Source organism: Pezoporus occidentalis, unplaced genomic scaffold, assembly GCF_034315485.1.
Source record: "Pezoporus occidentalis ecotype Australia unplaced genomic scaffold, CSIRO_AGI_Poc_V1 ctg317, whole genome shotgun sequence".
In the NCBI taxonomy this organism is placed as follows: domain Eukaryota; kingdom Metazoa; phylum Chordata; class Aves; order Psittaciformes; family Psittacidae; genus Pezoporus; species Pezoporus occidentalis.
The window spans coordinates 10,198-31,539 of NW_026915126.1; the positions used below are offsets into that span (position 1 = coordinate 10,198).

Genomic DNA, 21,342 nt, shown 5'->3' on the forward strand with positions numbered 1-21,342 from the left:
GTTTCTAAGATCCCCTGAACCTTCCTCAGGCTAAACAAACCTAGCTCTCAGCCTCCTCTCATATCACAGATGCTCCAAACCTTAATCATCTTTGTGTCCTTCTGCTGGACACAACCTCATGTGTCCATGTCTGTCATACTGGGGAACACAGAACCATGCAAGATACTCTAGGCATGGTGTCTCAGTGGTGAGTAAAAGGGCAGGGCTGCCTCCCTCACGCAGCTCACTGACTATTCCTCATGTGGCCCAGGATGGTATTTGCTGCCTTTGCTGCATGAGGACATTTGCTGGCTCGTGATCAACCTGGTGTCCACCAGGACCTCCAGGTCCTTTCCTAGCAAGCTGTCTTCTAACCCAATAGCTAGAACCTGTACTGCTGCATGGGATTATTCCTCCCTTTTCGAGTGATGAACTTCACCAAGTTACTCTTGGTCCCTTTCTCCAGCCTGACAGGGTCCCTGGATAGTAGTACAACCACCTGCTCTATCAACTGCTCCTCCCTGGTTTGTATCGTAGAATCATAGAATGGTTTGTGTTGGAAGGGACCTTAAAACTCATCCAATTCCAACTGCCTAACAAGGACACCTTCCACTGGAGCCGGCTGCTCCAAGCCCCATCTAACCTGACCTTGAACACTGCCAGGGATGGGGTAGCCACAGCTTCTCTGGGCACCCTGTGCCAGTGTCCCAGCACCCTCACATGAAGTGGCGCAAACTCGCTGGGGCTGCACTGCAACCCCTCATTAGCTGACTGACAAAGAGGTTGATCCCCGCAGTACCTTACCCCACTGACCTCCAGCTGGACTTCACGTCACCAATGGCAGGCCTCTGGCTCCAGAGCTCTGTACGTTTTCAGTCTGCACTTACTAGCCTGTATTTGGTCAGTTTGTCACCAAGGACGCTATGGAATACGGTGTCAGTCAGAGCACACGCCTGGCACGGGGGGCTCTGCAGCATTAGCGATGGTGGCAGCTACATTTTTTGAAAAAAAAAAAACACAACTTTTTTTTTACAGTGCATTCGAATGGTGCCCGTTTGAGAACAACCTCTGGCGTCCTCCCGCGCCCTCCAAGTTTATCAAGTAAACTTGTCCAAGTGACGGCACCGGATGCGCTGCCCCCGAGCAGTCTTACGCCCGGTGGGGGCAGAAGAAAGGGGGAGGCGTGAAGGTGGATGGGGGGAAAAGGGAAACTAGGAAAGTGGGAAACAGCAGCCCCGCGCCTCAAGCCCCGGAGACCTCCCCACAGCCCCTGCCACAGCCCCGGCAGGACGTCTGACATTACACTGTGCGCCTGCGCGGGCTCGGCGCGCTTGGCGCATGCGCTGCTCGGCGGCGCCGTTTCCATAGCAGCAAAAACCGACAGCGCGAGCGCGGCCTGCGACCTGGTGCAGGGCGGCGCGGTGGTTGTCTGCCCGCCTCCCCTCGCCTCCCCTCGCCTCCCCTCGCCTCCCCTCGCCTCCCCTCGCCTCCCCTCGCCTCCCCTCGCCTCCCCTCGCCTCCCCTCGCCTCCCCTCGCCTCCCCTCGCCTCCCCTCGCCTCCCCTCGCCTCCCCTCGCCTGCCCTCGCCTGCCCTCGCCTCCTCCCGCCGCCCGTTTCGGCCCGGCCGTCATGATCGCGCCAGAGGTGGAGGCGCTTGTCTCCCAGAAGTACGAGATCAAGAGGCGCCTGGGCAAGGGGGTGAGTGCCTGGGGGGGACTTGGGAGCTCGGGGAGCTGGGCAGCGAGTGCGGCGCTGCCTGGAGGCATCCCGGCGGCGCCTTGGTCTGAGGCTTCCCGGTCCCTGCCGCGGGCCGCGGAGCTGAGCCAAGTCTAGTGATGGCGGTCTGAGAGTTTATATCTTAGAATCCCGGTCTGGTTTGGGTTGGAAGGAACCTTAAAGCTCCTCCAGTTCCAACCCCCTGCCACGGGCAGGGACCCCTTCCACTGGAGCAGGGTGCTCCAAGCCCCTGTGTCCAACCTGGCCTTGAGCACTGCCAGGGATGGGGCAGCCATGCGCCTCAGCACCCTCACAGGGAAGAACTTCTGCCTAATATCTAATCTAAATCTCACCTCTTTCATTTAAAGCAACTACCCCTTGTCCTGTCACTACATGTCCTCTCCATCTTTCCTGTAACCCCCCTTTAGCTACTGGAAGCTGCTCTAAGGTCTGCGGGGAGCCTTCTTCAGGCTGAACAAGCCCAGCTCTCTCTGCGTTCCGAATGGGACAGAAACCTTTTACCAGCATTATCACTGCTGTGGCTGAGCTGCAGAACCTCTTCAGCTCTGCCCATCCCTTCCTAGCCCTCATCCTTTGACTCACAGAAACTTTCACACCAAACACAGCATTTAAGATCATTTAAGATCATCAGGGCCAACCGTTAAACTGGTACTGCCAGGTGCACCACTAAACTGTCTTCTAAATACCTCCAGAGATGGTAACACAAACAGTGCCCTTGGGCAGCCTGTTTCAGTGCTTGACAACCCTTTCTGGGTAAAATTTATTCCTAATACCCAGTCTAAACCTTCCCTGGCACAACTTGAGGCCATTTCTTCTTCTCCTATCTCTTGTTAGTCAGAAGATACCTTGCTCCATCCTCCTTTCAGGTTGTTGTAGAGAGTGATAAGGTCTTCGATGAACTTACTTTTCTCCAGATGAACCCCTCCCCAGGTCCCTCAGCCATTCCTCATCACACTTGTGCACCAGGCCCTTCACCAGCTCTGTTGGCCTTCTCTGGACCCGCTCCAGCACCTCAAGGTCTCTCTTGCAGTGAGGGGCCCAGAGCTGAACACAGGATTTGAGGTGCAGCCTCACCAGTGCCCAGTGCAGGGACACAATCACTGCTGCCCTGGTCCTGCTACCACACTGGTGCTGATACATCAGTGTATCATGTGTGTGTGGGTGCCGTTGGCTTCTCAGCTGCCTGGGCACAAACTGCTCATGTTCGGCTCTGTCAATCAGTACCCCCAGGTCCCTTTCCATGAGCAGCTTTCCAGCCACTCTTACCCAAGCCTGGAGCATTGCATGGGGTTGTTGTGGCCTAAGTACAGGAACAGGCACTGAGCCTTGTTGAACCTCATCCTGCTGGCTTCTGTTCCTGGATCCAACCTGTCCAGATCCCTCTGAAGAGCCTTCTGCCCTCCAGCAGATCAGCACTCCCACCCAGATTGTTGGTGTCTGCAAACTTACTGAGGGTAAGTTTGAGCTGCCGATCCCCTCATCCAGATCATTGATTAAACAATTAAGAGATTAAACAGAACTGGCCCCAGTCCTGAGGTGGGGGGAACACTGCTTGTGGCTGGTGCCAACTGGATTGAACTCCATTCACCACCACTCTCTGGGCTTGGCCATCCAGCCAGTTCTTTACCCAGTGAACAGTGAATGAGTTTACCCATTCAAGCTATGAGCATCCATTTTCTCCAGGAGAAGGCTGTGGGAAAAGGTGTCAAAGGCTTTACTAACGTCTGGATAGAAAATATGCACAGTTCTTGCCTCATCCACTAAGTCGGTCACCTTGTCATAGAAGATCGGGTTGGTCAAACAGGACCTGCCTTTCTTAAATGTAAAGAAGGAAGTTAGTCACTTAATGTAACTTACTCAGCCTTAGTAGTTAGATGTGCTGAAACCTTAGGCTGCAAGATGTGAACTTTCACATAGGTATGCTGAGCTTTTAACCTACTTAAATAAAAGGAGGCCCCAGAGTTCATTTGCCATATACATGAGGAAGCCACAAAGCTCACTACCCTTGTCAGCAATAGCGGCAGCCTTAGAGATAACAGAAGAAATGGCCTGCCTAGAGGCAGTGAAGAGATCCAGTGGAGAGCAAGAAAACCCCAGACCCTAATGTTATTATTTGGAATTATCATGTGAGGAGTGGGAAACTTTGATTGCAAGAGTATGATTGCTCAGGGATTTCTTTGTTCAGGGTCCCTCTCTGGTGGCACCCAGCTCAAGCTGTAGCTCACCACTGTACCAACTGAATGAATTCATCGAAGTCTGCCTGCGACTCTGCTTGGGAAAGCTCAGGATAGAGGCAAAAAGGGAAAACATCTGCCTGAGTGTGTGTGTCTAGAGTCAACATGCAGCACCCATCTGTCCTCTGAAGCTGCCACCACCAATGGACTGCAAAGTCCCAGTATTTAAAGTCTTAGGTGGTAGTAATGTGATTCCTTGATTGGGTGTGTGACAAGTCCATATTCCCTAACAGTAGCCCATGCTGACTGGGCCTGATCACCTGGTTCTTCTTTCCTTGCAGCCCAAGATATAGTTGGCTTTCTGGGCTGCAAGCATACATTGCCAGCTCATGCCCAGTTTTTCATCCACCAGTACCCCCAAGTCCTTCTCCTCAGGGTTGATCTCAACCCATTCCTCCCCCAGTTTTGATACTGGGGATTGATCTGACCCAGGTGCAGGACCTTGCACGTGGCCTTGTTGAGCTTCATGAGCATGTACATCTGCTACTGGCTGCTTTGAGAACCAGGACACTTTACCTTGTGGATGTTTGGTTGGACTCAGTGTAGCTGTGCTTAGTCCTTGACTAAACCAACTGTTGCTCGTTGGCCTAATCTCTTTCTTCTAAGTAGCTGGTGATTACCCCTTCTTTCAGTCCTTCTAATGAACATGTTCTACTTCCACACTGAAGGTCTGAACTGTGCTTTAAATGCCATAGTACACTGTTCATCTGTACCTTTTTCTCTCTAGGCTTATGGCATTGTATGGAAGGCAGTTGATCGCAGGACAGGAGAAATAGTGGCTGTTAAAAAGATTTTTGATGCTTTCAGAAACAAAACAGATGCTCAGGTGAGAAATTATTCTAATCTTTCTAATATGTCTTGAAAGATGTGGTGGGAGTTCATAGATATTTTCAGGATTTATGTTTTTGAAAGATGTTAGTTATTTGACAATTATGCATGTAATAAAACAGGATCTATATTAGGATATTATTAGAATATATTAGGAGCAATAAATGCCAAGCTTTGTATCTACAAAATACTGTTTCATATCCCTGAGGAAAAATGTCTTTATAGACATGCATAATTTGATTCTCCCATGTGTTGTTATGCTATAGTGTCTAAGAAGAGCGCACACCTGTAACTAGTGAGCAATTGTTTTTTTCCTAGCCTGTCTACCATATAAGGGTTTCCTCTGCTTTAGAGATGGGAAGGCTATGCTCTGTTCTGTCATTCTGTTGGGGTGATAATAAACTTGTTTGTTGTTTATTTCTAGAGAACGTTTCGAGAGATTATGTTCCTACAGGTAACGTCCATTGTCCCCACTTCTCTCTGATTTTTCATTATCTCTGATGTTCACATATTTTCTTCCTACTGTTTTTCAAAATGCAACGATCAGTGTTGACAATTCTGTTAATTTCTTTTCTGCACCATCTTGGCAAACAGTCTTTCTATGACTGGGCAAAACCACCTGAATGAAATGGAGTTTGTCTTATTTTTCCTTTAAGACATGCTATCATAACTATAATGTTCTAAGGACCCAAGCAAGGCGGGCCCCATACGAAGAGGTATTTCCTAAAACATAAGAAATGTTCTTTCATTGGTAGCTGGATGTTTGTCTTAATTTGCTTGTGCAAATCCCTTCCTGTGTATAACAATTGCTAGTTCAGTCTGTATGTTTATTATAAGGGCATTGGTGGGCTGGATGAAGTTTAGTTCTTTAACTGAGAAGTGCTTATGTAGAATCTGGGCATTTTGATGACTCCCTTCTGGGTGATATGTGATATGCTGGTCATTATGCTGCTTGCAGGGTTTATGTTTATTATTCAGTATAGTTGTAGATCTATTTGGTACATTTTGGGCCACATTTTAGAGTGTTGTTTTTGGTAATTACTTTATTAAGAGCATTGTTCTTTAAGCAAAGATAAGTAGGACTGGCTCTGACAAGATGTTTTTCAAGGTAGGATTTTTTTTGGTATAGAATGAAACTTTTTCATAATTTTCCATTATCAGTTCCAGGACAAGACGATAAGTTCTTAAACAATACTGAAATAACACTGTCAAGACTGATGCATCTCTAGAAAAATATCCCTTTTGGGTAAAAATTTTCTTTAGATTATTTGGATGGGTATTCTGAATATTGTCCTCAGAATAAATGCAAGGCTGTTTGATGGCCTGGGTGTATATTACTGCTTTGTAAGCGTATTTTCATGGGTTGCTGCAGGTGAGTGTGTTGGTTTGTGTTTTTTTTTCTAGATGTTATACATCGTAACCAATTTTTGTCCTGGCCTCAGAGTCTAGGAAGACGATGCTGTTATAAGACTGTACTGGGGTAGCTTAATATTATGCTTTTCAATACTGTTTATAGCTGAATTTGTGATGGAAATAGATAAAGAGTCAACATTACTGGTTCAGATAACAAAAAATTCACTCATTTTAGATACAAGCATAAATTTTATGGTGCAGCTCTTTATAATATTATATACAGGGTAGTTCATGAAATGTTGGCATATTGTGAAGTGTCCACAGTGTCTCTGGCTGCACAGAAGTGGTTATAGGTATAGGGAATAAAACATGTTGAAATAAGCTATAGGAAATGAAGAAATTATGTTGACAGTATTGTCAGTCTGCAAATGTGAGGGTAGAATTCACCTGCAGTTTAAGATATCTGTATTTAGGTGTCTTTCTGCTGTCTGCTCTCCCATTACAGTCAGCTCAACCAAGGCAGCCTGTGGGGAGTTTCAGCCCACTCTCAAGTTGATTGGATTTGTTCGTTATGGATGTTGATGGCAACTTTGCTCTACTTTCACTCATTCTTTGCATTCAGTAGGAAATCTGAGGTGCATAAAGATGATTGGATTTTATTTGCAAATGGTATAGAGGGGTTTTTAGAACTCATGTCTCAGACGCTAGATTTTCATTTGTTTGCATTTTCTGCCTGGTTTCATACTATGGAGCAAGCATAAATAGAAAATTAAATAGATTATTGTCCCTTTTTATGGTTCACATGCAAGACAAATGATTTTTGACAGCTGGATCTCTTCCCTCTGCAGGAATTTGGAGAACATCCAAATATCATCAAGCTGCTGGATGTTATCCGAGCTCAGAATGACAAGGACATCTACCTCATCTTTGAGTCCATGGGTGAGACTTAGCATTGCATCACCCAGTTAAATACAGCCTCTCCTATCAGTTATGTTTTTTCCCTACTTTGATAGTGTGTTGATGATTTACATGAATATTCATGTAAGTAGGAGCATTACGTTTTTCAAAACAAGTATCAGTTGTGAATAGATTTGAATGGCAGTGAGACTTTAAAAGGAATAATAATTACATGGGAACTGTCTGATTGAGAGGAAGGAAAGACAGCAGTGAGTAACAAATTAGAAGGCTTGTAGAGACAGGAGAGTTGCATATGGAAGAGACTGTGCAATTTTATTATAACAAAAGGTGCAAAAATAGAACAGCTACTGTAGCATGAACCACAAGTCAGACTGATAGTACAGAAAGATTGCAGTATGATTAGCAATTACAGTGTTAACTTCTGTTGAGGATGCACTTGAAAGATTAAAGTTTGGACAATGGTCTATTCTGGCCTTGCTTTGAGGAACTTTCATTCCTTTACTGATGTAAATATATTACTGATGTAATATATTACAGAGACAGATTTACATGCTGTGATTAAGAAGGGGAATTTGCTGAAAGATATCCACAAGTGTTACATTCTCTACCAGCTCCTGAAGGCAACTAAATTCATCCACTCAGGAAATGTTATTCACAGAGATCAGAAGGTATATTTCAGTCACAGTATTTATCCTTCACTCAAGTTTTCTGTTAAACACTAAATGGAAAATATATTAAAAGAATGAGACTAATAAAAGAAACTTGATAATAATCTCCTGCCATCCAGAGAGTAAAAAGAAAAAGCTTATTAATTTTCCTTTGTTCAATTCAGCCTTCGAATATCTTGCTGGATGCAGACTGCTTTGTCAAACTTTGTGACTTTGGGCTGGCCCGTTCGTTATGTCAGATGAACGAGGACCAAGTCAACCCTGCTCTAACAGAGTATGTGGCAACACGCTGGTACCGAGCCCCTGAGATCTTACTTTCCTCTCGGAGGTAACTGTTTAATATTGAGTGAAGGGATGGCATTCTGTAATTTCTTCCCACTGAGAAAACATAATGTCTAAAAGCTTCAATATTTTCATTTTGGATGTCACCAGATGCAATGTCATGTTAGCAGCTCACTTTCTCAATATGCATTGAAACTTCAGTTCTGCAACGTAAAAAAAATCTCTCATTATGTGTACATTTCCCTCCTGGCTTCTTAGATTGCCTGCTTACATAATCAACTCATCTGTTTGTTGTCCTTTCTACTACTACACTTATTCTTTCTCCTTTTAAATCTGCATCTTTGCAGAATTTGGTTGAGTACCTTTGTTATCCTTTCCAAATTTATGGAGAACTTGTTGGTAGACCTTCAAAAACTATCCTGTAATCAAATGTTAAATCAGCAGCTAGTCAGGCCTAGTCCTTTTTTTGACTTAAACATACAACATCTTATTGATCAGAAAAAAAAACAAGCCCTACGGGCTGGCTCAGTATCCCAAGTTTGAAATGTGGATGTTTTTCAAACTGTCATTTACCCATTTTTTGGCATTTACTTTGCTTAATAATTGTAAGCACTTTCTAAATACATTATGTCCTGAAAAGTCAGTTGTTTCCAAACAGCAACTTGTATCTTCACAGTTGGTGATATGAAAAGTGTATAGTACCTTGTCCTGGAATTTACATTTAATATATTTGCTTTTATGATTTCCTAGAATGGACTTTCAGTAGGATAAATCTCTGTCAAAACACTGCACTGCACCAGCTACCAAGTAGGAGAAAAATGACTGCTACTGCTGAACCCAGGACATTATGCTTGCCAGTTCCATGATTCTCAAATATCATTCACTTTATAGTTAAAACCTGTGACCATTCATATTCAAGTAGTCATCAAGTTTGTTTTGCTAGCAAAATAAACTAATGTAGGTGATGTGAATACCAGGTACAGAAAAACAGTTGCTTGACTTTGTCCTAACTCTATTCTGTTCTTATTTGTAGTTACACTAAAGGTGTAGACATGTGGAGCATTGGCTGTATTCTGGGAGAGCTGCTAATTGGGAAACCTCTTTTTCCTGGAACTTCAACAGTGAATCAAATAGAGCAGATCTTGAGGGTCATTCCTGCCCCATCCCCAGAAGGTAGGGCTCTTCTGTGGGGAAAAGTATTTAGAGATTAAAAGGGTGAAGGAAAGCAGCCCAGCTGGATCAGGGAAGAAAGTATCTCTTCAGAGACATTGTAACATCTTTCCAAGGAAATTAAAGACTTAATTTTGAAACCAATATTTGATTGGGTGAGGAACAAGAACCAGGCCTTCAAAGCAGTTTTGAGATCTGTAAGAGGATAACAGTTTAAAACAGTGTCGTACTTCAGGAGGACTTGTATAATAAAGAGAAATTGGACTTTTTGATCTGGACATCTAAACACCAAAGTGAAAGCTGGAAGAAGTATATGTTAAATCTAAAAGGGATTATTATTATGTCTTCTATGAGTTCCAGTCTAACAGCCCATACAGTTTATGAACTTTTGCAACATGTTGATATGTTCTGAGCTAGCAAATAGGTTTTTTTTTTAGAAAAATAACTACCTTCAGTTTAAGGACATGACATTGTTGGAGAATTCCATTCATGCTTAAAGTTATTTATAGTTTTTATTAAGAGATTTGATTGCTGGGGGTGAAATATGAATGGAAATGTGTGTGAAAACACCAAAACAGGAGTTAGAAGATAGCCAGTTATTAAATAAAAAATGCTATTCTATTCTCAGCGATATAATTGAAGAATGTGTTGATAATGTCATAACCAGAAGGTCTGTACTCTAAGACAAGACCAGAGGACAGTGGCTGTTTTAGCAGAAGGTCCTGTGTCTTTACTACAGGACAATGGCTGCAAGGTTGCAGCATGTCACAGGCACAATTTTTTCTTTTAGCCAAAAAAGTGAAAAGAGACAATTGTTCAAAACATTATTGCAACAACTTTGCCTAGAGGTTATGGGGACTGAAGAAGCAAGATTCTGAAGCAGAAAGCATTCCATAGCAACTGTTGACTCTTTGAGAGTATGACAGATGTGTTCAACAAGCAGTTCATCATCACCAGTCAAAAAGAACCCCAGCAGATGTGATGACAAAATCAGTAGCTGGTATCCATTGTTCTTTGTGTCCCACACGAGTGATCTTGGACAGATCATTTGGCCTCAGATATCGTCATACTTCTGCATATGTGGGTGCATAAGAATGCAAGTGCATAAGAATGTGGGTGCATAAGAATGCAAGTTTATGAAATCTACTATAGAATGAATAGGAACTGAGAAAATCAGCTTAAAGAATTCGTGAGTAAATATTCCATCTGCCTTTTATAAGATCTCCATTCAAGTTTTCTTAGGGTAATTTCCTACATTAATATCAAATATTTGCTTTCCTTCATAAAATGTGTAGCTCTGGTGGTCCTTAGCATAAAATTATAGAACACTTTGGTTTGGAAGGGACCTTAGAGCTCATCCAGCTCCAACCCCCTGCCATGGGCAGGAACACCTTCCACTAGAGCCGATTGCTCCAAGCCCTGTCCAGCCTGGCCTTGAACACTGCCAGGGATGGGGCAGCCACAGCTTCTCTGGGCACCCTGTGCCAGCACCTCACCACCCTCACAGGGAAGAACTTCTTCCTTATATCTAATTTGAACTTTCCCCATTTCAGTTTGAAACCATTACCCCTTGTCCTATCACTACAGTCCCTAATTAAGAGTCCCTCTCCAGTATCCTTGTAGCCCCCTTCAGATACTGGAAGCTGCTTTGAAGTCTCCACTCAGCTTCTCTTCTTCAGTCTGAACAGCTCCAATGTACTCATCCTGTCTTCATATGGGAGGTGCTCCAGCCCCTTATCATCTTTGTGGCCTCCTCTGGACTTGCTCTAACAGCAAGTTGGCGACATCAGAACTGCCCACAGTACTCCAAGTGAGGTCTCACAGGAGCAGAGTAGACAGGCAAGATCACCCCCTTCACACTGCTTTTGATGCAGCCCAGGACACGGCTGGTTTCTGGGCTGTGAGCGCACACTGAACCCAGCTCATGTTCAGCTTTTTTTCACCAACACCCCAAGTCCTTCTCTGCAGGGCTGCTCTGAATCACTTCACCCAACCTGTAGTTGTGCCTGGGATTGCCCTGACCCAGGTGTAAGACCCTGCACTTTGCTTTGTTGAACTTCATGAGGTTGGCATTGGCCTCCTCTCAAGTGTGTCAAGGTCCTTCTGGATGGCATCTCTTCAGTGTGTCAGCTGAACCACACATCTTGGTGTCATTGGCAAATTTACTGAGGGCTTCTCAATCCCACTGTCCATGTTGCTGACAAAAATGTTGAACAGGATCAGTCCCAACACTGACCCTTGAGGGACACCACTTGTTAACCTGTCTGCAGTTGGATATTGAGCACAACTCTGCGTGCAAGCACCAGCCAATTCTGTATCTGCCAGGTGATCCATCCATCAGATTCATGTCTCTGCAGTTCAGAGACAAGGATGTAATGCAGGACAGTGTCAAATGTTTTGCAGAAGTCAGGTAGACAAGGTCAGCTGCTCTGCCCCTGTCCATCAGTTCTCTAGTCCCATCATAAAAGGCCACCAAATTGATCGGGCAGGATTTGCCCTTAGTAAAGCTGTGTTGACTGTTACCAACCACCTTGTTGTTTTTCATATGCCTTAGCATACTTTCCAGGAGAATCTGCTCCATGATCCTACCGGGCACAGAGGTGAGACTGACTGGTCTGTAGTCTTCCCATATTTCCCTTGAAAATGGGGGATATATTTCTCTTTTTACAGTCATCAGAAACTTTACCTGCCTGCCATGATTTTTCAGATATGATGGACAGTGGCTTAGCAACTTCATTTGCTTCAGGACTTGTGGATGGATTTCATCAGGTCCCATAGACTTGTGCACATTCATGGCACTAACAGTAATTCTTTTCACTGTTGCAGACATTTTGGCTGTGCAGCCAGATTACAGAGCCTCAGTTATTAACCGCATCAGTTCCCGGTAAGCCTTGTGTGTTTGCTGTGTTTCAGAAGTCAGCAATCCTGCTGTATGATGGTGACAGAAAACTCTACTGCAGTTCTGCACTTCACCTTCCACTGTTCCCCAGCGGAAATGGTTTCTGCTCTCTGCAGATTGAAAAAAAAAAAAAAGACCAATGACATAATCTGGGAATAACAAACAAAAATGAGGTTGGGCCCATGGGCTGACATTCCAAGCTGTTGTCATGTGAACTTCCTGAAAATTGGAGTATGTTCTTATCCTGAGGCATTTTGATTAGTTTTCCTGATATCTGTCATGGTTCTTTTGGATCATACAGTTATGTACCCAGACAAACACAATATTCTGTATTTATTACATACCTCATTAGTAAACATTAGTAAACTTGATGCTCTTACACCGTCTTACAGCCATAGGAAGTTACTCACTGGTGTCCGTAAGTGTGCTCTGCTCTTACGTGTCATAAGTATCCTGGTGGGCATCCCTTTTCATTGAGAAGTCTGCAACATGCATAGCCCAGCTATGTGTGGTGTGATTCCTCTGAACGCTATGTTTTCATAGCTCTAGGTTAGGATGGCTCAAACCATAAACTCTAGCAGGTCTTGTTCACATGAGCAGTATGTGGGTTTTCATGTTGACTTTGGTTTTTGAGGTCCCTTCCAACCTTAAGCACTCTGATTCTGTGATTCTCGCTTGCCCAGCCTGTTGGTAAATCCTTCTGTTGTAGAGCTGCTGCATGTCAAAAGGCAGAGAAGGGAAAGTGAGCAAGTGACTTAGCTGCTAGCGAGGGTCACCCCCCACAGCACCTCTGAGAAGAGCTCTCTCATTACTATAACCCTTCTCTGAAGGTGAAAGACAGCAACTGAAGCTCTCCATTAACTCCTGCCTGAAATGCACTTCTTTTTGACAGCCCTTCTCTTTGGATGTTATCTTCTCCCCCCCCCCCCAAAATTAAAGTTGCACGGCTGAGTTCTGATAGATGGTTCCAGATAGGTAAAAGGCAAGTGAAATGTTATTCTTCAAAACAAAAAAGGGTTTTTTTTGAGCCACTCAGTCCATATGCTATGTTCAGTGATGGATCATTTTTCTAAACTAAAAGAATGTTGTCATGGTGTAACAATGTTATTTAAAATATAAGCAAGAATTGTTTTGTAAAACTGATTTTTCAAATGTGTTAGATGTGCTCATGTTCATGATGTTAATAATTATATTTAAGATTTTTAAATGCAAAACCAGACTTCTAAAGTTCATCTTCTCATTGCAGATTCTACAGAAATACATTTCTGTGGTCTAAGGGCTGGATTCATGGGATCTTTAATGGTTGAACTGAAATGTCCAAGTTAGGAATTTGGGCTTCCTGCATTTTCAAAAGAACAGAAGGATTCATTGGCCAGAGAACTCGTTATTTCCTTGTGTCTGGCACTGTCTGGTATCTATCACTCTTTCCACTGAAACAAGACAAAGACTAGATTTGCAAGTTAGGTACTTCATGTAGGTTCCTAGTGCTAGGAGGGAGGCATTCAAACCTAATCAAAGGGGTAAAAACTTCACCGTACTCACAGGCCTCTACTTCAGAGTGTTCCAGGGTTATGGCACTATTTGTGAGTGAATTCTGGAGTCAGGTGTCCCTTGATGTGATTCACAGAACTGTTAATTCATGCCTTCACTGTGAATTAGACACTGGAAGCTTATATCATTGTTTTCTGACTTCTAGGCAGCGAGTAACATTTGAGGAGATTTTACCATCCTCTACTCCATTGCCTGCCTTGGATCTTCTGAAGAAACTTCTAGTGTTTAACCCTGACAAACGACTCACAGCAGAGGAGGCTTTGCAGCATCCTTATGTGAAAAGGTGAGAGTAATATCAAAGTGCAGTTTCCCTGGTGTCTTCTGAGATGTTACAGACCCACACTTGGCACAAGTTTTCTTTATACACCTGGTAGAAAAATAAAAACTGCACCCAAAGCTAACTGTTCATTTTCTCTAACCCTCGTTATACTAGAGGTCACCCTGGATGATTTAACAATCCTTTTTAACATTATTGATCTGTGGTGCTGGTTTTGCTCTTAGTGAATTACATTATGTGTTATCATCTTCTTAGGTTTCACTGTCCTGCCGCGGAGCCCTCTCTGGGTCATGATGTGGTTCTTCCTTTAGGTGATGATATCCGGCTGTCTGTGGCAGAGTACCGGAATAAATTATACGAGGTACTTTCGCTTACTTTATTTTTCCAGAGTCCAAGGTAATTGTACGTGCTTAATGAATGCTGTCATTTTCTTAATTTCATTTAAGGTGTTCAGTAGAAGAAAATGAGTAAATTCTATTGTGATAGAGCATTAGGAGTCAGGAGAAGAGGAATTAGTAAAGTGAATATGGAGCACAGGTACAAAAGATATTCTAAACGTCAACAGATTGGTCACACATAATGTAGGTACAAGGCTAAGAAACAAGTAAATAGTTTTGAATTATCTTACTGATAGGGTGTCAAACTTGGGAAGAATTATTACAGGAAGTTGAGAGCAAATTGTCTATACCAAGACAAGGATTCTTTTGCTAGATAATATTGTGTAGAGGTAGGTGAGAAATAATTATGCACAAATCGGAGTGAATATTGCTTTGACCATTAAAAAAATCAGCTTTGCAAAGTTCTAGAAAGGGATGATAAGGAACAGCATAGTGTTAATCTTCTGAACATGTGGATTGTCTTTTCCAAGGCTAATGCTCATTTTATTTAGTGGTGTCCTCTCTCAGGATATATTGAAATTTCCTGTTCACCCAATACTTTTTCTTACTGCTTCAGCCTCTTCTTTGTTTCCACTGAGAATTTTATTTCTATCTTCTTTCCAACCTAAATTAATTGTAAAATTATACTTTTTACCTATGCTGTGAAAGAAATTGCAGTTTGGTTTTGTTTTGTTCCTTTGCTGTGTAACTATGTTAAGTCTAACCAACTTCTCCTTTCTGTAGATGATCCTTGAAAAGAAACCAGATAGCCATCCAAAGGAGCAAATGTGGAGAGAAAACATACAAAGAAGTCAGTCGGAATCTAGGCCACTTCCAAACTCCACTTCTGTGATTTTACCTACCAAGAAAGGCCAGATAGAACCAATACCACCTCTTCTAGAAGCTCCACATGTGCATGCTGAAACTACATGTGGTATCCAGACAGAAGTATCCAGCCAGAATGAAGATTTAACAAGACCTTTATGTCAGAGATCAAAGATCCATGTGATATACAATCCTATAACACACACTGCTGTTCAAAGTAGGTACTACCTTCCTACAGTGGGATGTAATCCATCATGAGGTATTATTATGGGGAAGAAAGAAGAAAAGACATTGAGTGGGGAAGAGAAATAAGGGGAATTTACATGGCAAAATGAGAGGGTGAAATGACGTAAGATGAAAACACAGTTGAATGAGTTTTGAGTGTGTGACATTCTCTTTGGCTCTTTCCTGCCTCAGTTTTGACTCTGTGTTCCTTTCTGTCTTCTCCTTGCTTTTCTGCTGCTGTTATCTTTTCCCATGCCCTTTTGAACTGGTTTTCTTTGCTACTATAGCCTAATTTTATTCTGAATATTTAGTGAGATGAAGTTATGTGGCAGGGGCTGACTCAGTTTCTATGTTCTGTCTCTGCCTCAGTCGCTGTGTTCTGTGTCCTTATAATTTTTCTACTTTCTCTCTTTTTTTTTTTTTATGCTGCAGGTAATGCAAATTCTGGTGCTCTTACCAGGAACTCATCAGCATCACTTTCTCAACAGGCCAGAACCTCCAACAATAGGAGACTGGAGAGACAAATCACATGGGCTAATGCTGGGCGACCTCCTACAAGTGTACAGAACCTTTACAATGTGAGTAGCAGTCCTACCAAAAAAAAACAAAAAAACCAACCTTATCTTTTTATGGCCCAAAATTATGTAGACACAAAATATCTTAATCTGCAACTTTGTAAAGATACTTAAATGAGAGCCTGCTCTGTAACTAAATTAATACATTTTTATCAGTCAAAAATACGCATTGCAATATTGTTGCTTCTATGTATGTCAGTCAGGTGGTACCTGTAACCTAGTTTGATAAAGCAGTTGAGCTTGTATAGAGTATGTTCCCTTAAATAGAAAGCTAAGGGTGTGCTCTTAGGTTAACTCAGCATGGGCAGATCCTGCTTGACCAACCTGATCTTCTATGACAAGGTGACCCACTTAGTGGATGAGGCAAGAACTGTGAATGTTTTCTATCCAGACGTTAGTAAAGCCTTTGACACCTTTTCCCACAGGCTTCTCATGGAGAAAATGGATGCTCATAGCTTGAATGGGTAAACTCATTCACTGTTCACTGGGTAAAGAACTGGCTGGATGGCCAAGCCCAGAGAGTGGTGGTGAATGGAGTTCAATCCAGTTGGCACCAGCCACAAGCAGTGCTCCCCTGGGCTGAGTACTGGGGCCAGTTCTGTTTAATCTTTCTATCAGTGATCTGGATAAGGGGATCAGGGTCACCCTCAGTAAGTTTGCAGACACCACCAATCTGGGTGGGAGTGCTGATCTGCTGGAGGGCAGGAGGCTCTTCAGAGGGATCTGGACGGGCTGGATCCATGGGGATGAGGTTCAGCAAGGCTCAGTGCCTGTTCCTGTACTTGGGCCACAATGACCCCATGCAATGCTCCAGGCTTGGGTAAGAGTGGCTGGAAAGCTGCTCATGGAAAGGGACTTGGACTGCTGATTGACAGAGCCGAACATGAGCAGTTTGTGCCCAGGCAGCTGAGAAGCCAATGGCATCCTGGACTATATCAGCACCAGTGTGGCAGCAGTGACTGTCCCCCTGTACTGGGCACTGGTAAGGCTGCACCTTGAACTCTGTGCTCAGTTTTAGGCCTCTCACTATGAAAGACATTGAGGTGCTGGAGCGCGTCCAGAGAAGGGAAATGGAGCTGAAGGGCCTGGAACACAGGTGTGATGGGGAGTGGCTGAGGGACCTGGTAGGTCATTATTCCCAACAAGTACCTGAAAGGAGGTTGTAGCAAGGGGAATGTCAGTCTGTTCTTCCAAGTAACAAGTGACAGGATAAGAGGAAATGGCCTTAAGATGCGCCAGAGGAGTTTTAGGCTGGAGATTAGGAACAATTAATTTACCAAAAGGATTATCGAGCACTGGAACAGGCTGCTCAGTGCAGTGGTGGAGTCACTGTCCCTGGACGTATTTAAAAAATGTGTATATGTGTGGCACTTAGGGACATGGTTTAGTGGTGGCCTTGGCAGTGTAAGGTTAGTGGTTGGAGTTGATGACCTTAAAGGTCTTTTCCAACCTGAACAAGTCTGTAATTTGATGATTCCAACTGAAGAGTTTATGCTAGTAGGGGAAATAACTGGACATAACTTGCCTCTGACATGGATTAGATGCACACAGAATCACAGACTCATAGAATAGTTTGGATTGGAAGGGACTGACCAGCTTGTAGTTCCCCAGGTCTTTCTTTTTTCCCTTTTTAAAACTGGGGGTTATATTTCCCTTTTCTGTCACTGGGAACTTCACGGTGCCATGAGTTCTCAAATACAATGTGAAGTGGCTTCGCCACTTCATCTGCCTGCTCCCTTAGGACCCTTAGATGCACCTCATCTGGTCCCATGGACTTGTGCACCTTCAGGTTCCTTAGGTGTTCTTGAACCTGCTCTTTTCCTACAGTGGGTGGTTTTTCATTCTCCCAGCCCCTGCCTTTGCCTTCTGCCATTTGTCAGTGTGGCTGGAGCACTTGCCAGTGAAGACTGAGGTAAAAAGAAAAGGCCTTCTCCATATCTCTGGTAACCAGGTCTCCTGTTTCCTTCCAGAGAAGGTCATGTGTTCCCTAGTCTTCCTTTTATCACCAGGGTACCTATAGAATCTTTTCTTGTTGCCCTTGATGTCCTTGTCCAGATTTAATTTTATCAGCACTGTAGCTTTTCTAATCTGATCCATGGCTGCTCGAACAGTTTATCTGTATTCCTCCCAGGCTGCCTGTCCTTGTTTTCACCCTCTGCAGGCTTCCTTTTTGCGCTGGAGTTTGTCCAGGAACTCTTTTCATCCACACAGACCCCCTGGCATTTTTGCCTGACTTGGGATGTGTTGCTCCTGAGCTTGGAGGTGTTCCTTGAGTGTTAACCAGCTTTCTTGGGCCCTTATTCCCTCCAGAGCTTTAACCCATGGTACTCTACCAAGCAGATCCCTTAAGAGGCTGAAGTCTGCTCTCCTGAAGTCCAGGGCTGGAAGTTTGCTGTGCACCCTCCTCAATGCTCTAAGTATCTTGTACTCCACCATTTCAGGGCTGCCCTTGAGCTTTACATTCCCCACCAGCCCATCCTTGTTGGTGAGAACAAGGTCCAGCAGAGCACCCCTCCTTATTGGCTCCTCTGACATGTGGAGAAGGAATTTATCGTCAGTGTATTCTAGGAATATCCTGGATTGCCTATGTCCTGCTGTGCTGTCCCTCCACCACATATCAGAGTGGTTGAAGTTCCCCATGAGAGCCATGACTTCTGAACATGAGGCTGCTCCTGTCTATAGAGGGCCTCATCTGCTCAGTCTTTCTGGTTGGGCAGCCTGTAGCGGACTCCCACTGTAATGTCACCTGTCCCTATCCTCCCCTTAATCCTGACCCATAAACTCTCAGCTGGCTTCTTGTCCATCACCAGGCAGAGCTTGGGCATAGGAACTTGCATATTGCAATGCCTACATTCAGGTGTTTTGTCTGCTAATGAACTTTACAACCCAGAGTTAAGTTCTGTGCATAAGGCAGAGTGTTGAGAGGAAGAGGAGGAAGACCATCTATCAGTATCACCAGGAAACTGCAAGGGCACAGATGTGGCCTTACTTCTGCAGAATGCGTAATGCTGATCTTCATCTGGTCTGGGTTTATAAATACTTTCTCCTGGATTTTGAAGTCTAACCCCAATCTGTCAAAACAACCCTATCACCTGTGACTTGAGCAGCAAGAGGAGGTTCATGCAGGAATTCTGTGAATGATTGTTGAATTTCAGTATGGAAATTAGGTACTTCAGAGAACATAGAGGAACAGCCCTTTGGAAAATCAGTCTCTGCCTCATTAGCAGTATTTTTTTTTTTCCCCACAAATATTAACTGTAATGGATTATATGTGTCACCCAACAGTAAGCAATGAAAAAATATCTCTGCAGATCCTCTGCCTCTACTTCCTTTTCCCATCTTGAGTTTCTAGTGCAACATCTCTATAGGTGTGCTGAGATACATGACTTTTCCACTGCCTTTTTTCTAGAGGACGGGCTAATTTCAGACTGCATTCTAGTTTTAGTGTTATCACTTCAGACAAGTGGTGACCACATGGTTCAGACAGTGAGCAGCACTAAAAACTCCCTCTGACTGAGAATCATAGATCAGTTGCTTTTACATTATCTTCAGCAATGACTTGTCCTGTCCAAAGCGTGTAGGTAGCAAATTCTTTTTTAGCCAAATTGAGACTGTGATATATTCTAAACTTAGCTGGAGAATTCACACTACCTCTGGAATGAACTTAATGGATTGCTGCTGATGAACAGTGACAGTTTCAGTCCTGTCGTCTCTGCTCCTCCTTTTTCCCTGTTCCTGGTCACACTTCCTTGTGAAAGTTCTTAAGCTCATTGGGTTCTTACATGACCTCCTTGCCCCTGCTTTTTCGTTTTCCTGAGCCAGTTGTCTGCTGCCTGGCTCAAGGAGTCTAGGCAACACAAGGTGATCAGAAGAAGCTTATGGCAGAGGAAGAATATGGAAGGAGACACCACAGATTACCCTTTCTATGGCACTGAAGAGTGACTTTTTTGTCATGGGACTTTCTCACATCCCCACAAAAGAATACTGCTCCAGTGCCAGTAGTTCATGATGCACCCATTCTTAAGCCCTTTTCCCTCACATCCTTCTCACCATCCTGTTCTTGATCTTGCAGAACAGCGCTGCTTGTTCATACAATATTCATGATCTGTCCTACTCCAAGCTGAAGTAAAATTTGTGTTCCTTTTTTGTATTTTAGAAAGCTATACAGGTTACTATCTTGGCTTTTCTTTATTGCACAGAATCCAAGAAATACTCAGTTTCACAGCAAAGATGTTCGTCCCCCTCTGAAGTCCAGTAAAAAGATGTTCAGGATTACTGCAAATATGGGAGCTGCTGGTGACCCAAAAGCATCGATGGGCAGTTACTCTCAGGCCTATGGAACCATATGTAAATCTGCGCTGCAGAGTCTTCCAATATCAAAGTCCTCCCAGCAACTTGAGCAGTGAATATGGAAGTGTTCTAACCAGGTGAAGTCAGCTCATCTCATCAGTCCCCTAACCGAACCCTTCAGTTTGTTTTCCACTATTTTCTATGACTCTTCTGGGGTAAATGAACATAATCAGTGGTGGCTTATTTTCACTAAAATGATGTAGAAAAGCATTTTAAGTGCAGGCGGGTTCTGCTACCACATTTAATAGCTTACCTACCACGTAATACTGTGATATTGCAAATATTGTAATAATAAATACTTTACATTGCATTACAGAAAATCTTTGTCTTTCAATCAATGTTTGTTATGTGTGAAAGGGAAAAATCCAGAAGTATCTTGTTCAATAAATAACACAGTAATTTATTTGTTTTTTGCTTTCAGAAAGCAATGTTTCAAGAGATACTGTTGCTGAAACATCATGAAGTTGTTATCAGGCAAAAGGGGGACAACAGTAAACTTTAAAACTAGATTCCTGTTTTAATGCTGATTTTTGATACATTTTCCTCATTAACTTAAAGTTATTATAAGAAGTCTTTGTCTCTGAAATTTTACTTGATCTATGATAAATGATTCTTATTCCAGAATGCTGGGACTACAGTTACAGAGGGGATTAAGGAACTCAATTTTAACATGTGAGTATCACTGCCATTGATGGAATATCCATTTTATATTGTTGTATGTAAACACTAGTTTATATAGATTATATAGTTAGTTATATAGATTTAGTAATCTAAACAAAAGGCTAGTTAAGTAAAAAATCAAAATATTCACTTCTGATACCAGGTGTGGTCACTCAAGTCTGCTAATACTAGGCTGGGAATGCAGCTCTCAGGGAAGTTCTGGTTTATTCTGGTATATTCATAAAATAGGCATTTCCTATCTATCCCAGGTACAGGTAGATACAGAAAACAGCAATGACAGGGTGAACATATTGTGTAGTGCTCTGTGCAGCATGACAGCTCTTGTGAATCCAAGATGCCTGTTCTCATGCATGGAAAAGGGAGCCTATTGCTTCATGCAGGGTTGGCTTCCACTGAAAGACAGCACCCAGCAG

At 43.3% G+C, this 21,342-nt stretch overlaps 1 protein-coding gene across 1 annotated transcript; it reads left to right on the forward strand.

The window, feature by feature from the left end:
* The first annotated feature begins 1,567 nt into the window (after positions 1-1,567).
* MAPK15 (mitogen-activated protein kinase 15) lies at positions 1,568-20,558 on the forward strand. Its single transcript, XM_062628465.1, has 13 exons — positions 1,568-1,677; positions 4,678-4,776; positions 5,203-5,232; positions 6,980-7,070; positions 7,587-7,717; positions 7,882-8,045; positions 9,033-9,172; positions 11,996-12,053; positions 13,765-13,902; positions 14,152-14,257; positions 15,018-15,315; positions 15,756-15,901; positions 20,098-20,558. The coding sequence occupies exons 1-13, from the start codon at positions 1,609-1,611 to the stop codon at positions 20,302-20,304; spliced, it is 1,677 nt and encodes a 558-aa protein (XP_062484449.1). The 5' UTR covers positions 1,568-1,608; the 3' UTR covers positions 20,305-20,558.
* The last annotated feature ends 784 nt before the right edge of the window (positions 20,559-21,342 follow it).